The following is a 16,236-nucleotide window of genomic DNA, read 5'->3' on the forward strand; positions in this document are numbered from 1 at the left end:
TCATTTCGCGTCGAAAATATTGCTTGTTAAAGTTCTTCGTGATAAAAATACAATATAAGCCAGTATAGTGTTAGAGAGTTACAAACATATATTCAACCTACCTACGAAGTTCAAGTTTAAAGTGAATTGACAGTTTTTAGGTTATTCCGACGTTTGGGTTTTCTGGCAAAGTTTCATCTTAAGGAAATAAACTGTAAAAGTTCATTTTCTTAGTCAGATGAACCTTGCCGTCAGAAAACATTTCGACATTTTTCTGCTTCAAGGACATTTTTATTTTTAAATAGTTTTTTGGGCTAAATAATGAATTGCTCAGTGCAATTATATTGTCTATGGTTGCACCTTTTTTTAAATGGCCTTGAGTTTCTCTACCTTGTCTACTGCTCTGCTCCATACGGTAAGTACCGCTTGTAATCTGTACTTAAGTACTGTATAAAAAGCCCGAAGATATCGATCTAGAGAGTGGTTTATTTATGGTAGCAACTAATACCTGAGTGTTACTGGAAAGGGCAAAAGGAATACTAAGATACACGGTAGTTTTTACATGTTATGGGGTATCCTAGAGACCCCCCCTTCGAATCGTATGTAATTGTTTCCTTCAGGTACGGAAAGGTAATACATAAATATTTTATGGGAACTAACAGTTACTACAGGTCAATTTTTTGTGACATTATTGTGTTATTGTAAAAAAATTGGTTACCATCTTTATTGGAAAGCAGATCCAAGAGTCCCTGAAGGCAAGTGTCCGTCACGGTCTTGATGTTGGCCGCGCACCGGTCGATGGCCTGGATGGTGGCTGCCACAAAGGTCTTGTCGCTGGACGTGATATAGGTCTGGAACTCCCGCAGGATCACCGAGACGCTAGCCTCAGAGGCCAGATTCGACAGAATCTCCAACTTTAGGAGTTTTATATGCGTCGGATCGCTTGTACGCACGAAGAATGTTTTCAGAAATGGTTCAAACATTCCCTGAAAAGGAGATTTAAAAGCATTTAATTTCAGTTTACCAAAAATTGTGGGTGCCCCAGTGGAGGCAAAACCACCTCAACCCAGGAAAGGACACTGAACCTGCTTGCGGCGGTCAACTTGATTCAGTGTCCTGTCCTGGGTTGAGGTGGGTTTTGGTGGAAGTAACCCAGAGGCAGACAGGAAGGCCTGAGGACTTTTACCATAACTGAAGTAAACACCATGAGATATTGACATAAAATACAATACAAATATAATATACGAATACACAAAATAGTTTACACAAAGGAATACAATATTATAATGCGCTGCCGGAAACCATAAAGTCTGCACTAATTGATAGATTTAAGCTGGATTGTAGGTCTTTAGACCAACACTAGAAAATGAATTATCCATGTATATAGACTCCAAAAATGAACTAGATTCACCAGTTTCCCGCTATCACGAGTTCCGGACACTGTTTATAATAAGGAAGAGTGTTTGTGACAACGTTTGTTTTTAATAGAAAACCAGTTTTATTCCAAGATTGATGAAATTTTGCCCACTTGACCTTCAAAACAAGAGGAAGGTGACTGTCAACATCAGATTTTGAAAAACCGCCCAAATTCTTTTTTCCCGCCCCTTAAAGCAGAATTACGGTAGTATCAAATTTGACTGATTATGAAAAACCCTGGGTAGAACCCGAGCAACGCCCGGGACTTCAGATAGCACAGGATAGAGGTGAATCATGAACTTGAAATCTTGTAGAGCTGTAGGCTCCAAAGACTGTGATGGTCATAGAGAGAAAGCCAGTGAAGAGCATTTGTGGAGAAGACCAATTCCAACCCCGGGGTGCAGCTCCGTGTTATTTTTATTTAATTTTATTTGGTTTTACGTGGATTATAAGAACAGAATATACCTAGCGAGCTATACAATACACAAAATTTTTAAAGCATGAAATAAAATAAACCTGATAAACTAAATATGAAACTATAAACTGATAAACTAAATATATATTAGTGAAACATGTAACAGTAGCATAATATTTCTCTGATGGTTTGTGAATAATGTTTATGTCTTAATTGTTTGTATCTCTATTATGATTTGATTTTTTTTTTTTTTTTAATAGCTATATTTTATTTTTTTACATTTTTACAAGAATATGTATATTTATATATACATATAATAGATTTTGATTATATTCGTAGTCCTCCTCACTAGGAAATCCTGTGTTGAGGGGGACTAGGTTTTGGAAGTTTTCAGCGACTTCTATGGTTCAACTTCATGTTTTGGGTAAGGATTTCCATAAACTTCTACGACAATGTTTTAAGTATGCTAGTAAGTTCTTTATCCAATATATCTACAACCTCTCTCCATGGCTATAAATTTACATATTGATAAATTTATGGTTTTGTAAGTTTTTCGTTTTATATAATCTTTTGTTTTGTATAAATTTTTTAATTCATATTCCATTCTTACAAATTTAATTTACTTATTCCATATTATGCTGTCTCAGTAGAGGTAAAGTCACAAGGAGGAAATCCATAATTGGTTTTATTTTGGCTATATAATACTTATGTACAAACTGATTAAATTTAAACTGTCAATTTCCTGAAAATAAATAAAATAAAATAGAAACTAGAACAATGCTACATATAAGACAAATCACTAAAACTACATTACCAATGCTATTATAATATGTAAGATTAAACAAAGTGCTGATATAGATTATGTTTATTTCTCTAAATGGTGTCAGTAAATATATCAATAGTACACCCAAACTTGTTGATTAGATCATGCAGCCTATTGATTAGTGAGTGTGTCTGATAGTTGGTTGTGTATGTATTGCAGAAGAATGTTAAATTTTGTCTTGTGTTCCTAGTCGATACATGGAATTTAATAGTGGAGACGACGGCAGGGCTGTCAATTAAGTTGTTAATGACTCCGTGTAATACAACTAGTTTTGACATCATTTTCCTGTCTGACAATGTTATTAGATGCAATTAATTAATTAAACTGACATAATTAATGTATTCAATTGGAATTTTGAGCTTAAAATGTATGTAACTAAGTGTTGGGAAGTGAGTTAGCTAAGAGCTTTACAGATACTCTCATAGAGGGCAGTGCAAAGAGCTTGCATGGAAGTCCGCAAGATGGCAGCTAGTAGTCAGTAGTCGCTAGGGCCAGTTAGGCTGTTTCCAGACAAACATGGTGTTTGCAGATCTTATTTAGCCAGCTCCTAGTTAGGTCGACCATCGAAGTCACACTTGTAATACACGAAGCATTGAATAAATCCCTGATTTAATATAAACAACTTATTCTCTAAAATCTCCATCCACGACGACTTGGAGAACTGTTTGTGGGAACACAACACTAAGCAATTTATGCTGAACTCGTCCTATATTTTTAAAGCGAACTTTATACAAAGGGGACCAAATAGGTGAATTATATTCCACTTGACTTCTTACTAATGAAATATAGAGTGTTCTCGTCCAATCTAAGGACTTAAAATCAATAATAAGTTATGGTTTATTTGTAGTTTTATTACCTTTTTGCTTATGGTTAACGAAGCTATGGAATGAAGCACAATACTTTGTACTTCAATAGGGCCCCTCAGCAATCTTACGAGTGCCCTGGCTGCTAGGGGCAACTCATTAGCTGGAAAAATAACATTAAATTACTAAACTTTCACAGGTAGCGATCACTTTGTGGTTATACTGCTGTCATAAGTAAAAACAGTCTTCGAGAGTCTCAAGGACCATACAGTGTTTTTACTTACACATACATAATTATAGTTTGAAAAAAATAAATTTGTTTGAATACCACTTTATAGAGTGGTTACATAAATGATTATGTAAATCAACCATTTCGGTTTAGCCTGAACCTTTCTCAGGGTTTCATAAAAACATTTCAGTAAAATAATTACAGAATTACAGTGCATAGGAAAAATAGAAACGGGAGAAGGAACATCATCTTTAGTGGGCCCTGAGAAAGGTTTAGGCTGAACTGAAACCGGTTGGTATGTACATTCATTTACATATATACTCAATAATGTGATGTTAAAACAAAGTTATTTTTTCAATTATTATTTTTTTAATTCTTAAACTAATAATTCTACAACATCTAGCGAACGACACTAAGGTCCAATTGTTTCACAGAATTTGAACAATTACGTTAATTATGTTTTAATTATTTTATGCTGAGGAACACCTAAAATATGAATTCTGTGTTCAGACATGTCCGGCGGTATAGTGCACCAACTTCGGTCAGTGGTAGAAATATTTATGTAAAGCGCATTGAAGCCATCCAAGAAGAAATTGTCAATCATTTAAATTTTATGATGAATATTGGTAACCACAACATTAACAGCTTGATAGAATATTATGGACTAAAGCCATTAAAAACTAGAAGAGACTCCGCAGATATAATATATCTCCATAAAATTATCAATGGCATTATTGATTGTTCGCCCCTTTTGTCTGAGATTAATTTTAGAGTCCCAAGCTTTAGAAATAGAGACAAATCACTTTTTCACCTTCAAAAATGTTCTACTAATCTCAGACAAAACGCTTTTATATTCAGAGCGTTTACCTTATATAATAAGAATTTTAATGATATTTACATATTTTCGTGTAGTTATAGAACATTTAAAAAATATGCCTTAGCTATTATTAAATAATTATTAATTACATACTGCAAGTTATCATGTTATTGATATAAAACCTGTCCAGTTGCATGTGATTCATTTTATAAACATTTATTCAGTTTAGTTGTAGGTATACAGGGTGTATCGGCACGTACCCGACAAACTTTAACCAGCTATTCCTTAGCACATTGGCACGAAATGGCACAGCACCATTCGTCTCATTTTTAACTATTATTATTTAGTGTGTGCGAAAGAGCGAAGACGCTTTTCGACATACTTGCTTATAACAGCTGTTGAACATGAAAAGCAATGCCAATGACAGTGATGGAGTGTGGAAATTTTAATTTTTTTTGTTTTTAATTGAAAAAAAATGCTACCGAACAGCAAAGTGCCCATAACATTTTTTACTCCAAATGTGCTAAGGAATATCTGGTTAAAGTTTGTCGGGATAGTGCCGATAAACCCTGTATACATATATTAGTGATTATTTGTGTTGTCAGTGAGGATAAAATTGATATGTTGTCATTTATTTGTGTTCTTATATCCTATGTTATTTTAATTTTATTTAATATTTACAATTTTGTATTTTTTGTAAATATTTTTAGCCCACGGGTACTGGACTATTAGTTTGTTGTTATAATTTTATGTTTACGTGAAAATCTGTCATTAGATTTTATTTATATTGTTTATAAGTTTATTATTTAAAGATGTAAAAAATCTGTTGGTTTTCCTGAATAAAAATAAAGTAAAAAAGATTAATAACTTTTTTCGAAATTACGTTGTTATTTCCCCATAGAAAAATATTTTTCAATAGAAGAATAATATTTTTTCCACACAAACAATTCAACTTTTGTACCTTAAAACATTGAAATTTCTAAAAAAATTCACCTCTCAAAGTTTGTGCACTTTACTGCCGGACACCCTGTGTATGTAGAGATATCGAAATAATTACTAGGCAATAAATCAGTTGACATCACATAAAATAAAAATAAAAATGTGATTTGAATATAAATTGGCATAGTGATCATTAGTTTTGGAGGTTAGTTAATACCTGGACCAGCATGATAGTAAAGTTGAGCAACCGCCATCACGACTCCGGCATTCCGACTCTGCAGCAGTGGGTTGGCACTCCGCAGCAGCAGACGATGGTCAGGGTCCAGGGTAGCACCGGAAGATGACTTCTTCTTGCGGTCGCCTTTGTCCTTCTTAGAGCCTTTCTTTGACTTCTTATTAGTACCGTTCTGTTTAGCACTGCTGCCGGAATTTTCAGACCCGTCCGTATCGTAGAATGGCTTTTCTGTTTCATCATTGTCAGAATTGATAACTACCTGGAATTTAGAGTTGTAAAGACAAAATAAACAATAATACTAGAGTAAATTAGATTCCCTAATAAAACTGAACACTCTTCGAAAGAGATATAACGTCACGAAAGGTGTAAAACAGTAAATGAACACGGATATAATACACTAACTATCACAATAGACAGTGTGTGTGAACAGACCTTATTATGAAGATTCAATAAGGCTGGGAATAGTGCGAGGCGTACATCAGTCGCGTACCGTCAGTTACACGATGATGCCGAAGAGCCGCTCCGACGTCGCCCGAGTTAACTCGTCATCAATAAATTTAGTAATTTTTATTAACATTGTATTCATCAAAGATCAGAACAATGACTCACACACCCGATCTTTATATAAATTAATACAGGGTTTTCCAATAAGAGGTGTTATTTTGAATAGCCCGCTATTTTGGTAGATGTTACTTTTGAAGCTGTCATTTTTTGACATTTGACAAGTAGAAACTACACCATTAATAAAAATGGAACGATACACGCTTCAACAACACATTGAAATTATTAAAATTCACTTGAGTGAATCAAATGCCAATCATCTTGAGTGATGAGGCCCATTCCACCTCGGTGGCTTCGTCAACAAGCAAAATTGTCGCATCTGGGGCTCGGAAAACCCAAGAGTTATTGTTGAAAAGCCGCTCTATTCTCAACGTGTGACTGTTTGGTGCGGTTTATGGTCCGGCTGAGTCATTGAACCTTACTTTTTCGAAAATGAGGCTGGAGCAACAGTTACGGTGAATGGATTGCGCTATCGAGAGATGATTAATGATTTTTTATGGCCGGAATTGGATGGTATTGATCTGGACAACGTTTACTTTCAACAAGACGGCGCTACGTGCCACACAAGCAACGAAACCATTGATCTTTTACGATTGAATATCAAAATAACACCTCTTATTGGAAAACCCTGTAGATAAGTCCCAATCGAGGTCCGAGGCGAAGATGCACCTCACTAAGACTGCACATGTGTAATCCCATTAGTTTACGCGATCAGCACAGCACTGACCGCTCTCATACAGATAGTAAGCGCATCGGTCGACCAACGGCCGGCGTAGCGCTGATGAGCTGGACAGTTAGTCCTCGCACGCAGCACGTAGTGTCTCACAAGGCTGTCCGTCAGCACGGCACTACAGCTCTTCATTCATTCACTTACATATCACCATAAGTGACGGATGTAAGCTACCGATGTACACTATTTCCAGCCTAAAGAATCAAAAATATAAGATAATGTTGTAGGAATATATGGGAATAAATAGGCGGATTTGTTGGCAAACGAAGCTTGCGTGAATGGAAAAATATATGACTGGACGCCAGATGCTGAAGATTACTGCCAAAAAATAATGTAACATTATGTGAAATGATCATTTTGAGTCTCTGTCTACCAATAAGCGGTTTGGCGTTATGTGAACAAATTGAAGATGCCAAACATTAGTTAACAAAGTGTATTAAATATGAACAACAGAGTGTTAATATTGATGATGATTATAATATTCTATGCCATATTGTACGTCTTGAATACTTCAAGATTAATACACTTAAATTAGAAGGCAACTGACTAATCTAATATGTTTACACAAAATAATTCACGGCCATCTTGATACTAAATTACGTCTTAGGGCCCGTTCCCACTTCCGTTTTCAAATCGGAGGCGGGTCCCGTTTTAAAAACGGATGCCCTAGTGGCTGTAGTGGATGTATGGAGCTGTTCACACTTGTCCGACACGATTTGAAAACGGATCCGACATTTTTTGTCGGATGGATCGCCAGCGCAGCGCGTCCGTTTTTAAATCGTGTCGGAACACGCTCGCTCATAGTGTTGTATGGAGCTGTTCACACTTGTCGTCCAGTCGTTCCGGCAGAGTCCCCGCCAAACCCCGACCCCTCCCCGCCCGCTCCCTGTCGCAAGGAAGCAGGCACGCTGCGTGCTTGTATTTGGTTATTTTGTTAAGTAAATAAATCAAAACTACAATAATGGATAAGGAAATAAATCCCGAAAATTTAATACCACTGGTCGAACAAAGAGTATGGTAATATTTTATCTTTATCTAAATAAAAACAAAACACTTGGTGTACACAACTTTTGTATATCAACATTTTTATTTTTGTTTTTTTAAGTTTACTTTTTTTAAATTTTAAAGCTTTAATGAGATGCACGGAAGAGCGTATTAGTTTAATAAACACATAATAAAAAATATTTGAGTTGTTATTGTTTTCTTACTTTAAAATATCGATAGCCTTTCTTCAGGACAAATGCACTTTCTCAATTTTGTATTTTGATATGTTAAGCTCTCTGAAACTCATTCCAGTAGATGGTTAAAGGAAGTGATAGACATTCTCTTAAGCCATTAAGCGCCCTTGAGGTGATTTTTCATGGTGAAAACGGCGCTATATAAATAATCCAATCATTATTATTCTAAAATAATTAAAGAACTTTAGTTCATCACTTCTCAACTCACCAATTAACACTTGGAAAATTCCTACAGAAAATCATTCGGCTACGATTGGGTGTACCCAAAATTTTCTTTTTACTTTTTTCCTTCTTTTTAATAAGTACCACATGACAACAAGAGCTTCATCGTCGTCCATTGCGCACCATTACTGAAGAATGAGCAAATAACATGTTTTGGTTGAATCGAAATTTTTTTTTTTCGTAGAGTATGGTCCGTTTTTAAAACGGAAGTGTGAACAGGGCCAATGGCCATCCGTTTTTAAAACGGGATCCGCCTCCGATTTGAAAACGGAAGTGGGAACGGGCCCTTAGCAATATTGAAATAAATGTTCCCAATTCCCACAGTTTAAGACGCCATAGCATGTTTCACCGGAATACATTCAAAAATATATTGCCTATTTTGCTCTCTGACCCAAATGTGTCGACAATATAATAAGATAGAATGTGCTGAAGTAGACATTTTCGTCGATAATTTATACGGATTCAGAAAAAATGTTTTGCTATTGCTAAAAAATATGTTGGGCTGATTATATTATGTATTACTTGCGTCTTTATTTGTGTCTCTTACTTTTTTGTAGTATTTGTCATTTGAGTGAGCTTTCATATAATTTTATAATTTTGTATTTTTATTTGTTTTATATTTTAATCTTTATTTAGACGTATGAAAATTAATGTATCCTACGTCTGAGTAGATTTTTAGAATTTTTGTAACTATTTGTGTATTAAATGATTTTTTATAACTGGATTGTTCTCACGTAAGTGAGATCGTCTGTAAAAACCACAGACATATGAATATATAGACTAGAAATTAAAGATGAGGGGTAAAATCAACTGTTGAAGAACGAAGGGGGTAAAGCTGACTGTGATTCGTCAATAAATCAATCTGACAGTATATAGGCATCTCGCATTATAATATCACCATTTAGTTCTTAAAAGTAAAATCTGCTATTGAATGAATAGACATTTCACATGGGAGCGCAAATTACTCGCCACGTTATGAACAAATTTGCGAAGTCAAAATTCGGCAAAATAAATTTCTTCTATTTTCAGAGTCGAATATTTCGCTTACGTATTTAGTTAAGACACTTTTATAAATGTTCATAATTTACTTCCCAGCAACCAACCAGCTTTGTGTTTCGCGTCCAGACGTATCTCGGTGTGATAGTATATGTTTCTACAACTGATCCATATTATACGATGTGAATATGCTTAAAATAAAGTAAAATAATGCTTATATATGGAATGTAATACGACAATATCCGATACGACAGGGCGACACTACTACATCTCAAAAGTGAAAGTGATTTTTTGGACCCTAAATTAGCCGCAAAAATATCATTATATGACCTTGGACGCGATAATTATACTACTCGTAAAATTAGATTTCGTGGTTGCCGTGCTGGACGCTATCATAAAAAACATACACTGTGCATCAGAAAGGAACAATATGACACAATACTTTGTGATGCAGTACAGGCCGAAAACACTCCTGCTGTAAGTGATCGGGCTACACTCCTAAGTTTTAAAAGTGATAGTGTGTTGAACCCTTCAGTGACTGCAAAAGAAACCATATACAATCCAGTCCGTGATCCGAATGTGAAATTTAGATACAGGGGGTGTCGCGGTGGACAAAAAACAAAATATTTTTGCAGGGAGGAACAATACGTTCCAAAAATTATTAATAATAACAATGGTAATGAAAATAACAATAAGTCTCCGTCAGTACAGGATGTTCAAGTAGTCGAACCGATCGACAAACAGAATTACCTACCGTCTAAAGCCCTCCGCGATTCTGATAAATTCCACAACAACTTAAATGAAATTAGATTAGAACGACATGCCAACTATAGGAGCAGACAGCTTGCGATTGGTTCCTGGAATGCTCGATCCCTTAACAACAAACTAGAGGTGGTGGACGATATTTTCAGAGACCAAAAACTCCATATCCTTACTGTCACAGAAACTTGGCACGAGAACAGTGATTCGTACTCAATTAAGAGACTCCGAGCTTTAGGATATGTGGTTCTTGAAGAAGCCCGACCTAGTAGGGACCTACCATCAAACAATATCTCACACGTGAATCACGGGGGTGTCGCGATAATAGCCCGACCAGGATTACGGCTAAACAAAGTAGCTCTCGGTACATTTAACACGTTTGAGTATATTGGATGCAGGGTTTCTTCTTCAGGAACGTCGTTCATGTTGTGCACCCTTTATAGGCCCGGATCGAAACCAATCTCTGTCGAATTTTATAATGAGTTTTCACAGTTTTTGGAAGTTTCAGTCGGACTCTCCGACACACTCATTATTACAGGCGACATTAATATTCGTCTCGAGCGCGTGACATCACCAAACACTGTTAAATTCTTAGATCTATTAGCCAGCTTTGGATGCCACCAATGGGTCGACGTCCCAACTCATGATGCTGGTGGTACATTAGATGTACTAATTTCAAAGAACAGTGATCCACCGCTTTCAGCAGATATTCGTGATATAGGACTGTCAGACCATCGGCTCGTTTGCACTGATATTGATTTTAACCCGCCTAAAGTACCATATAAAACAATTGTATCAAGGGAATGGCGTAAATTTTGCTTTAGCGATTTTCTGGAAGAGTTACAGACCTCTCTCTTATGTACACCCAATGTTTGGGAAACAAAGACCCCTACCGAACTTGTAAAGACATATAATAAAACACTTTCATGTCTGTTAGATAAATATGCCCCGACATCATCAAAAACACGCAAAGTTCGAAAGTCTGACGGCTGGTTTGACGATGAATGTCGAAACCAGAAGAGACTTATGCGGAAATTAGAGAGGACCTATAGGAAAAACTCTTCTGTAACTACAAGAGACGAGTGGATCCTTTCTCAAAAACAGTATATGTGTAAAATTAATTCCAAAAGATCAGACTATTGGAAAGAAAAGATTAACTCTGAGCGAACCGACCCGCGACGTCTTTGGAACTCAATAAAGACAGTAATTTCCGAAGTCACTGTTCCAACGAAAATAGATATTACCCTGGAAGCTTTCTTAATTTTTTTTCGGGAAAAAATTGAATCCATTCGTGCTTCCGCATCTCACGCCCCTCCGCCAATATTCACATTAAATTCTAAAGGAATTTTGTCTTCCTTCAAACCCACAACGCTGGAAGAAGTAATAAAAATTATTTCAAGCTCGCCTAATAAACAGTGCAGTCTTGATCCCATACCGACATGGTTATTAAAACAATGTTCTACTGTTTTAGCTCCATTCCTAGTTCACGTTTTTAATAAATCACTTAGCACGGGTGACTTTCCTGAACCACTCAAGTCAGCTGTAGTTACACCAATCCTGAAAAATTCAAAACTAGACGCCGATAACTTGGGTAATTATCGGCCCGTTTCAAACTTACCATTTATTTCAAAAATCCTGGAGAAAATTGCTGCCGCACAAATAACCAGTCACTTGAATTCAAATAAATTATTCGCAAAACGTCAATCTGCGTACAGAAAGTTCCACTCAACTGAAACCGGACTACTTCGTATGCTATCAGACATAACTCTGGCCGTAGAGTCAGGTAAGTTATCACTTATCTCACTCCTAGACATGAGTGCAGCGTTTGACACGATTGATCATGAATTCCTCATTAGGAGATTAGAGGAAACATTTGGTTTGAATTCCGACATAAAAAATTGGCTGGTATCCTATTTATCCAATCGCTTACAAGCCGTGAGGGTTGGAAATAAATTGTCCAACTTCGCAACACTATCTTCAGGGGTACCCCAGGGATCCGTTTTGGGTCCACTTCTCTTCATCCTTTTTACAAATGATGTCGCCAAAATAATCGAGTCATTTGATCTCTTGTCTCACTGCTACGCTGACGATCAGCAAGTTTATTTTTACTGCGCTCCAAATGATATCAATAGTCTCAAAATCCGTATAACTGAATGTCTAGAAGCAATAACTCGTTGGATGTCTTCAAACAAGCTGAAGCTCAATCCATCTAAGACTGAGTTTCTCTGGGTAGCCACAAACAAACGTCAACATTTCATAGACAATTCACCTATTACAATTTCCGGCAGCGATATCATCCCAAAAACAACAGTCAAACTTCTCGGTGTCAATTTAGATTCAGACTTTTCGTTTAAAAGTCAAATAAATAGGACTGTAAGCACCGGTTTTTTTCACCTAAGACAACTCAAGTCTGTCCGAAGAAACCTTCCTTCAGAAGCAACAAAACTACTTATCAACTCTTACGTAGTCTCACGTCTCGATTACTGCAACGGCATTTATGCCAGCCTTCCAAAATATCAAATTGACAAACTTCAATCAGTGTTTAATGCAGCAGCACGGCTCATAACCGGGGTTTCAAAATATTCACACATTTCAGAACACCTTCGTAACCTTCACTGGCTCAAGTGCCCTGAAAGAATCCAGTACAAACTGTGCTGGATGGTGTTTAAATCCATCAATGAAATGGCCCCACCCTACATCTCTGAACTATGCTTCCCGGAAAACACTGGTCTGAGGCAGTCAACGCTTAGATCAGCAACATCAGCAGCTGTAGGCAGACTGATAGAACCTATGCGCAAGCCAAATACTAAGTTTGGTGATCGCGCTTTCGGAGTATCTGGGCCGAAGGCTTGGAATAAACTCCCTCCGGAACTAAGATCCATAACAAGTCCAACAGAATTCAGGTCTAAATTAAAAACTTACCTTTTTAAGCTGTCGTATCCTTAAAATAAATATACCAATCCTAAGAGAAAGTCCAGTTATATTCAATTTTTCAATTAAGTCCTAAATCCTGTATCTAAATTTCGCCAATAAACAATTAGATAATGTTAATTAAGTGTTAATCTCAAGTGACCTATCAGGTAAGTATTGAACTGTATATTTTCTCCATAAATAGTTAAGTAATAACATAGACCACTGTACAAATGTATTATAAGTTTGTACAGCGCCCTTGAGGTGTTTTTGCACAAAAACGGCGCTATACAAGTCATCCAAGTATTATTATTATTATTAATTGGGTTTATTCTCTTTTTCACTATTTTTACAAGTTTTCATACCACAAGATACCATTTTGCCGTGTTATTTCGTAAAATGAACCGATGATGCCTCGACCATAGTTCGCACAAGAATGATGACGTCACGTTTTCTAAATTCACTTGAGGCCATATGCGAGCACAGCCGGCTCCAATGGAACCGGTATGGGGAGTGGGGAATAATACGCTTTTAATCACTTAGGGCAGGTCTACTAATATTCATATGTCTATGGTAAAAACCCAGTATAAAATTTGTTAGTTAATGTATATTGGAAAATAATTGAATGTGAATTGTTACATTATAATGACAATATAATAATATATAATTTAACGCTGTAAAGAGATTGATAAATAAATGCACAATTTCAACAGTGAACACAATTAGTCTTCATTTTGGGTAAAATCAATTAGAAAGTACTAGCTGACATGTACCCAGAGTTGCTGGGTGTTATACTTAGGAGATAGGCATATACCATCACGGACTTTTCTGCAGGCCTTTTTAAGATATACATTTCAGTAGTACATTATTTTGATTTATCTCTGAAGGTTTAGCCAGCGTTAGCAATGTAAGCGCCTGAAAATATTTTTTTTACAACTTGACTACAAAACATCGACTTTTCTATACTTTCTATAAATATAATATGCATGTGATATATATGTAAACCTTCCGAAAGAAATTCTCTAAATGATAGTGAAAACCCTATCAAAATCCGTTGTGTAGTTTAGAAGAATTAAGCGCACAAACACACTTGAATTTATTTTATACTATTTAGAGATGAGACATACTTATAGCTAGAGATGGCAAAATTTCGTTTTAACTAAAAACGCGAAAAAATATTTATGGTTCGAAAATAGGGCATTTATAAGTTTTCTTTGCGTTTAAAGGCATTTGAAAGTGTTTCCAGTGATTTCTATTTCGCGAATTAACGCGAAAAATGTGATTTTGGCCGTATTTCAGAAAAATTATTCTATTTAGCTAAATAGGCGCGAATTTCCCGAAAATACCGGGTATTGACTGACAGGCGTACGAGAATGAAGGAGCCCACTATTGAAACGTGCGCAATGCTATCATTCAATCAGTAAAGTGCCACATCCATTGTTGCATGTATTTACCTGTATTTCAAATATGCCTACTTTATTTCATTTTTGGAAGCCTGTCCTACCTCTTTTTACAATTTTGTTACTATTTTATGAGTAAATATTTAATATTTTTAATTTATACTGTACGCTGAATTTAAACGCTTTCCGAGAATATAGCGTATTTCAGAAGTCAAAGAACCATACAAATTGGAGAAGCTGATACAGTAATATTTAGTCCAGTACAACTAAAGAAGAATTGAGAAAAATGCATAAGGAAGGTAGTTTCATGTGAATGTGCAGGGAAAAGTATTATGCCTACTTTATTTCATTTTTAGAAGCCTTTCCTACGATTTTTTATAATTTTGTTACTATTTTATGTGTAAATATTTTATATTTTTGTACTGTAGGCTAAAATTGCTTTTTGACATTGCACAATTTGTACGAAATAAATTACGCCTATTGATGTTAATCGAAATCTGCATTTGTTGTGTTTGTGTTCGACCCGTACTAAGAGTTTCCTTTCTTATTAATTTAATATTAAAATTAATTATTTATAATCTTTCACATGGAAATACTTGCAAATGAAGGTTAAACATATATTTTACCAAAAATACTTAAAATATTCGCTAAAAACATTCAGGAAATACATTTTTTTCTATTTTGCTACAAAACGCTAAATTATGCCTCAAAATGCTATAAAACGCTAAATTTCCAATTGTTAATGCTAAAAAATCTGAAAATTAATGCTAAATTTTGCCATCTCTACTTATAGCAGTTCAGCAATTATAAGACGGTGTAATACAGTTTTACAACCCCTTTATGGGATCGCTGAGGAAACAGGTTACACCTGTATCATTCCTCACAAAGAAACGTAATATGTTCCCTTAACCCTTTGTTTTATCAAAAGGGTTTCAACTCTCTCTGGGAGTATTTTTTCTCTCTGGGTTAGCTGATCTCCGAAGCAGATGGTTTACGGAGTGTCTCTTGAGGCAGACCTGCCAAAGTTAGGTAACCTAACTTTCTAGAGCAAAACATGACCTTTCATCGGTCATCACAGCTGTGAAATCCCCTCCAGGGATCACATCTGTAAGCCTGAGCGGAGAGGTGAAAAACTAACCAAAAGCATCCCTCGCTCTAATGAGATGCGGGAATGAGAAAGTATTCGAAATCAGAGAACTAATCAATATACACTCGGAATTAGCATACTAGATGGTTTGTCATAACATGACAAAATAATAGGTTAAGGTGCTCCCATAGCCGCTGTGCCTACATGATGCACAGATGGGGCCTTAAAGAGTCGGCGATGTGTGAATGTGGTGCGGTGCAGACCACCGAACACGTGGTCAACGAATGCCTGCTCCATTCATTCCCCAGCGGGATTGATGAGGTCCACATGGGGATGCCTGAGACTGGCTCGCAGACCTAGATGTCACCCTTTGACCCCCCCACCATACGAAAGAAGAATAACATGACAAAAAAATTATGACCCGTTGAATATTGGATTGTTCAGAGGCAATAAATATGACATATACAGGAAAATACTACTGCCTTCATCATCGTTCGTTTTTATCCAACAGACGAGAAATAGGGCTTTAAAATTTTTTTACAAAAAAGGCATATAAAATGAAATTAGCTAGATAATATAACTAAAATGATTTAAAAATATTATTTTTAAATATAATACGTTCCAAATGTTTAAAATTATGCAGAAAACACGTTTTTAATTTAGATGTTGGATAAAGT

The 16,236-nt window shown here is 35.9% G+C and overlaps 1 protein-coding gene across 1 annotated transcript in view; it reads right to left on the reverse strand.

The window, feature by feature from the left end:
- rb (adaptor related protein complex 3 subunit ruby) overlaps positions 1–16,236 on the reverse strand; it is a 52,481-nt gene that overhangs the window by 18,011 nt on the left and 18,234 nt on the right. Inside the window, exons 6-8 of the mRNA XM_089642687.1 lie at positions 5,639–5,915; positions 3,490–3,599; positions 698–965 (exon numbers count right to left, since the gene is read on the reverse strand). Coding sequence (XP_089498813.1) covers positions 698–965; positions 3,490–3,599; positions 5,639–5,915 — 655 coding nt within the window. The remainder of the gene's footprint in view (positions 1–697; positions 966–3,489; positions 3,600–5,638; positions 5,916–16,236) is intronic.

The sequence above is a fragment of the Hesperophylax consimilis genome, chromosome 2, assembly GCF_061612785.1.
Source record: "Hesperophylax consimilis isolate HC1 chromosome 2, BYU_Hcon_1.0, whole genome shotgun sequence".
NCBI lineage: Eukaryota > Metazoa > Arthropoda > Insecta > Trichoptera > Limnephilidae > Hesperophylax > Hesperophylax consimilis.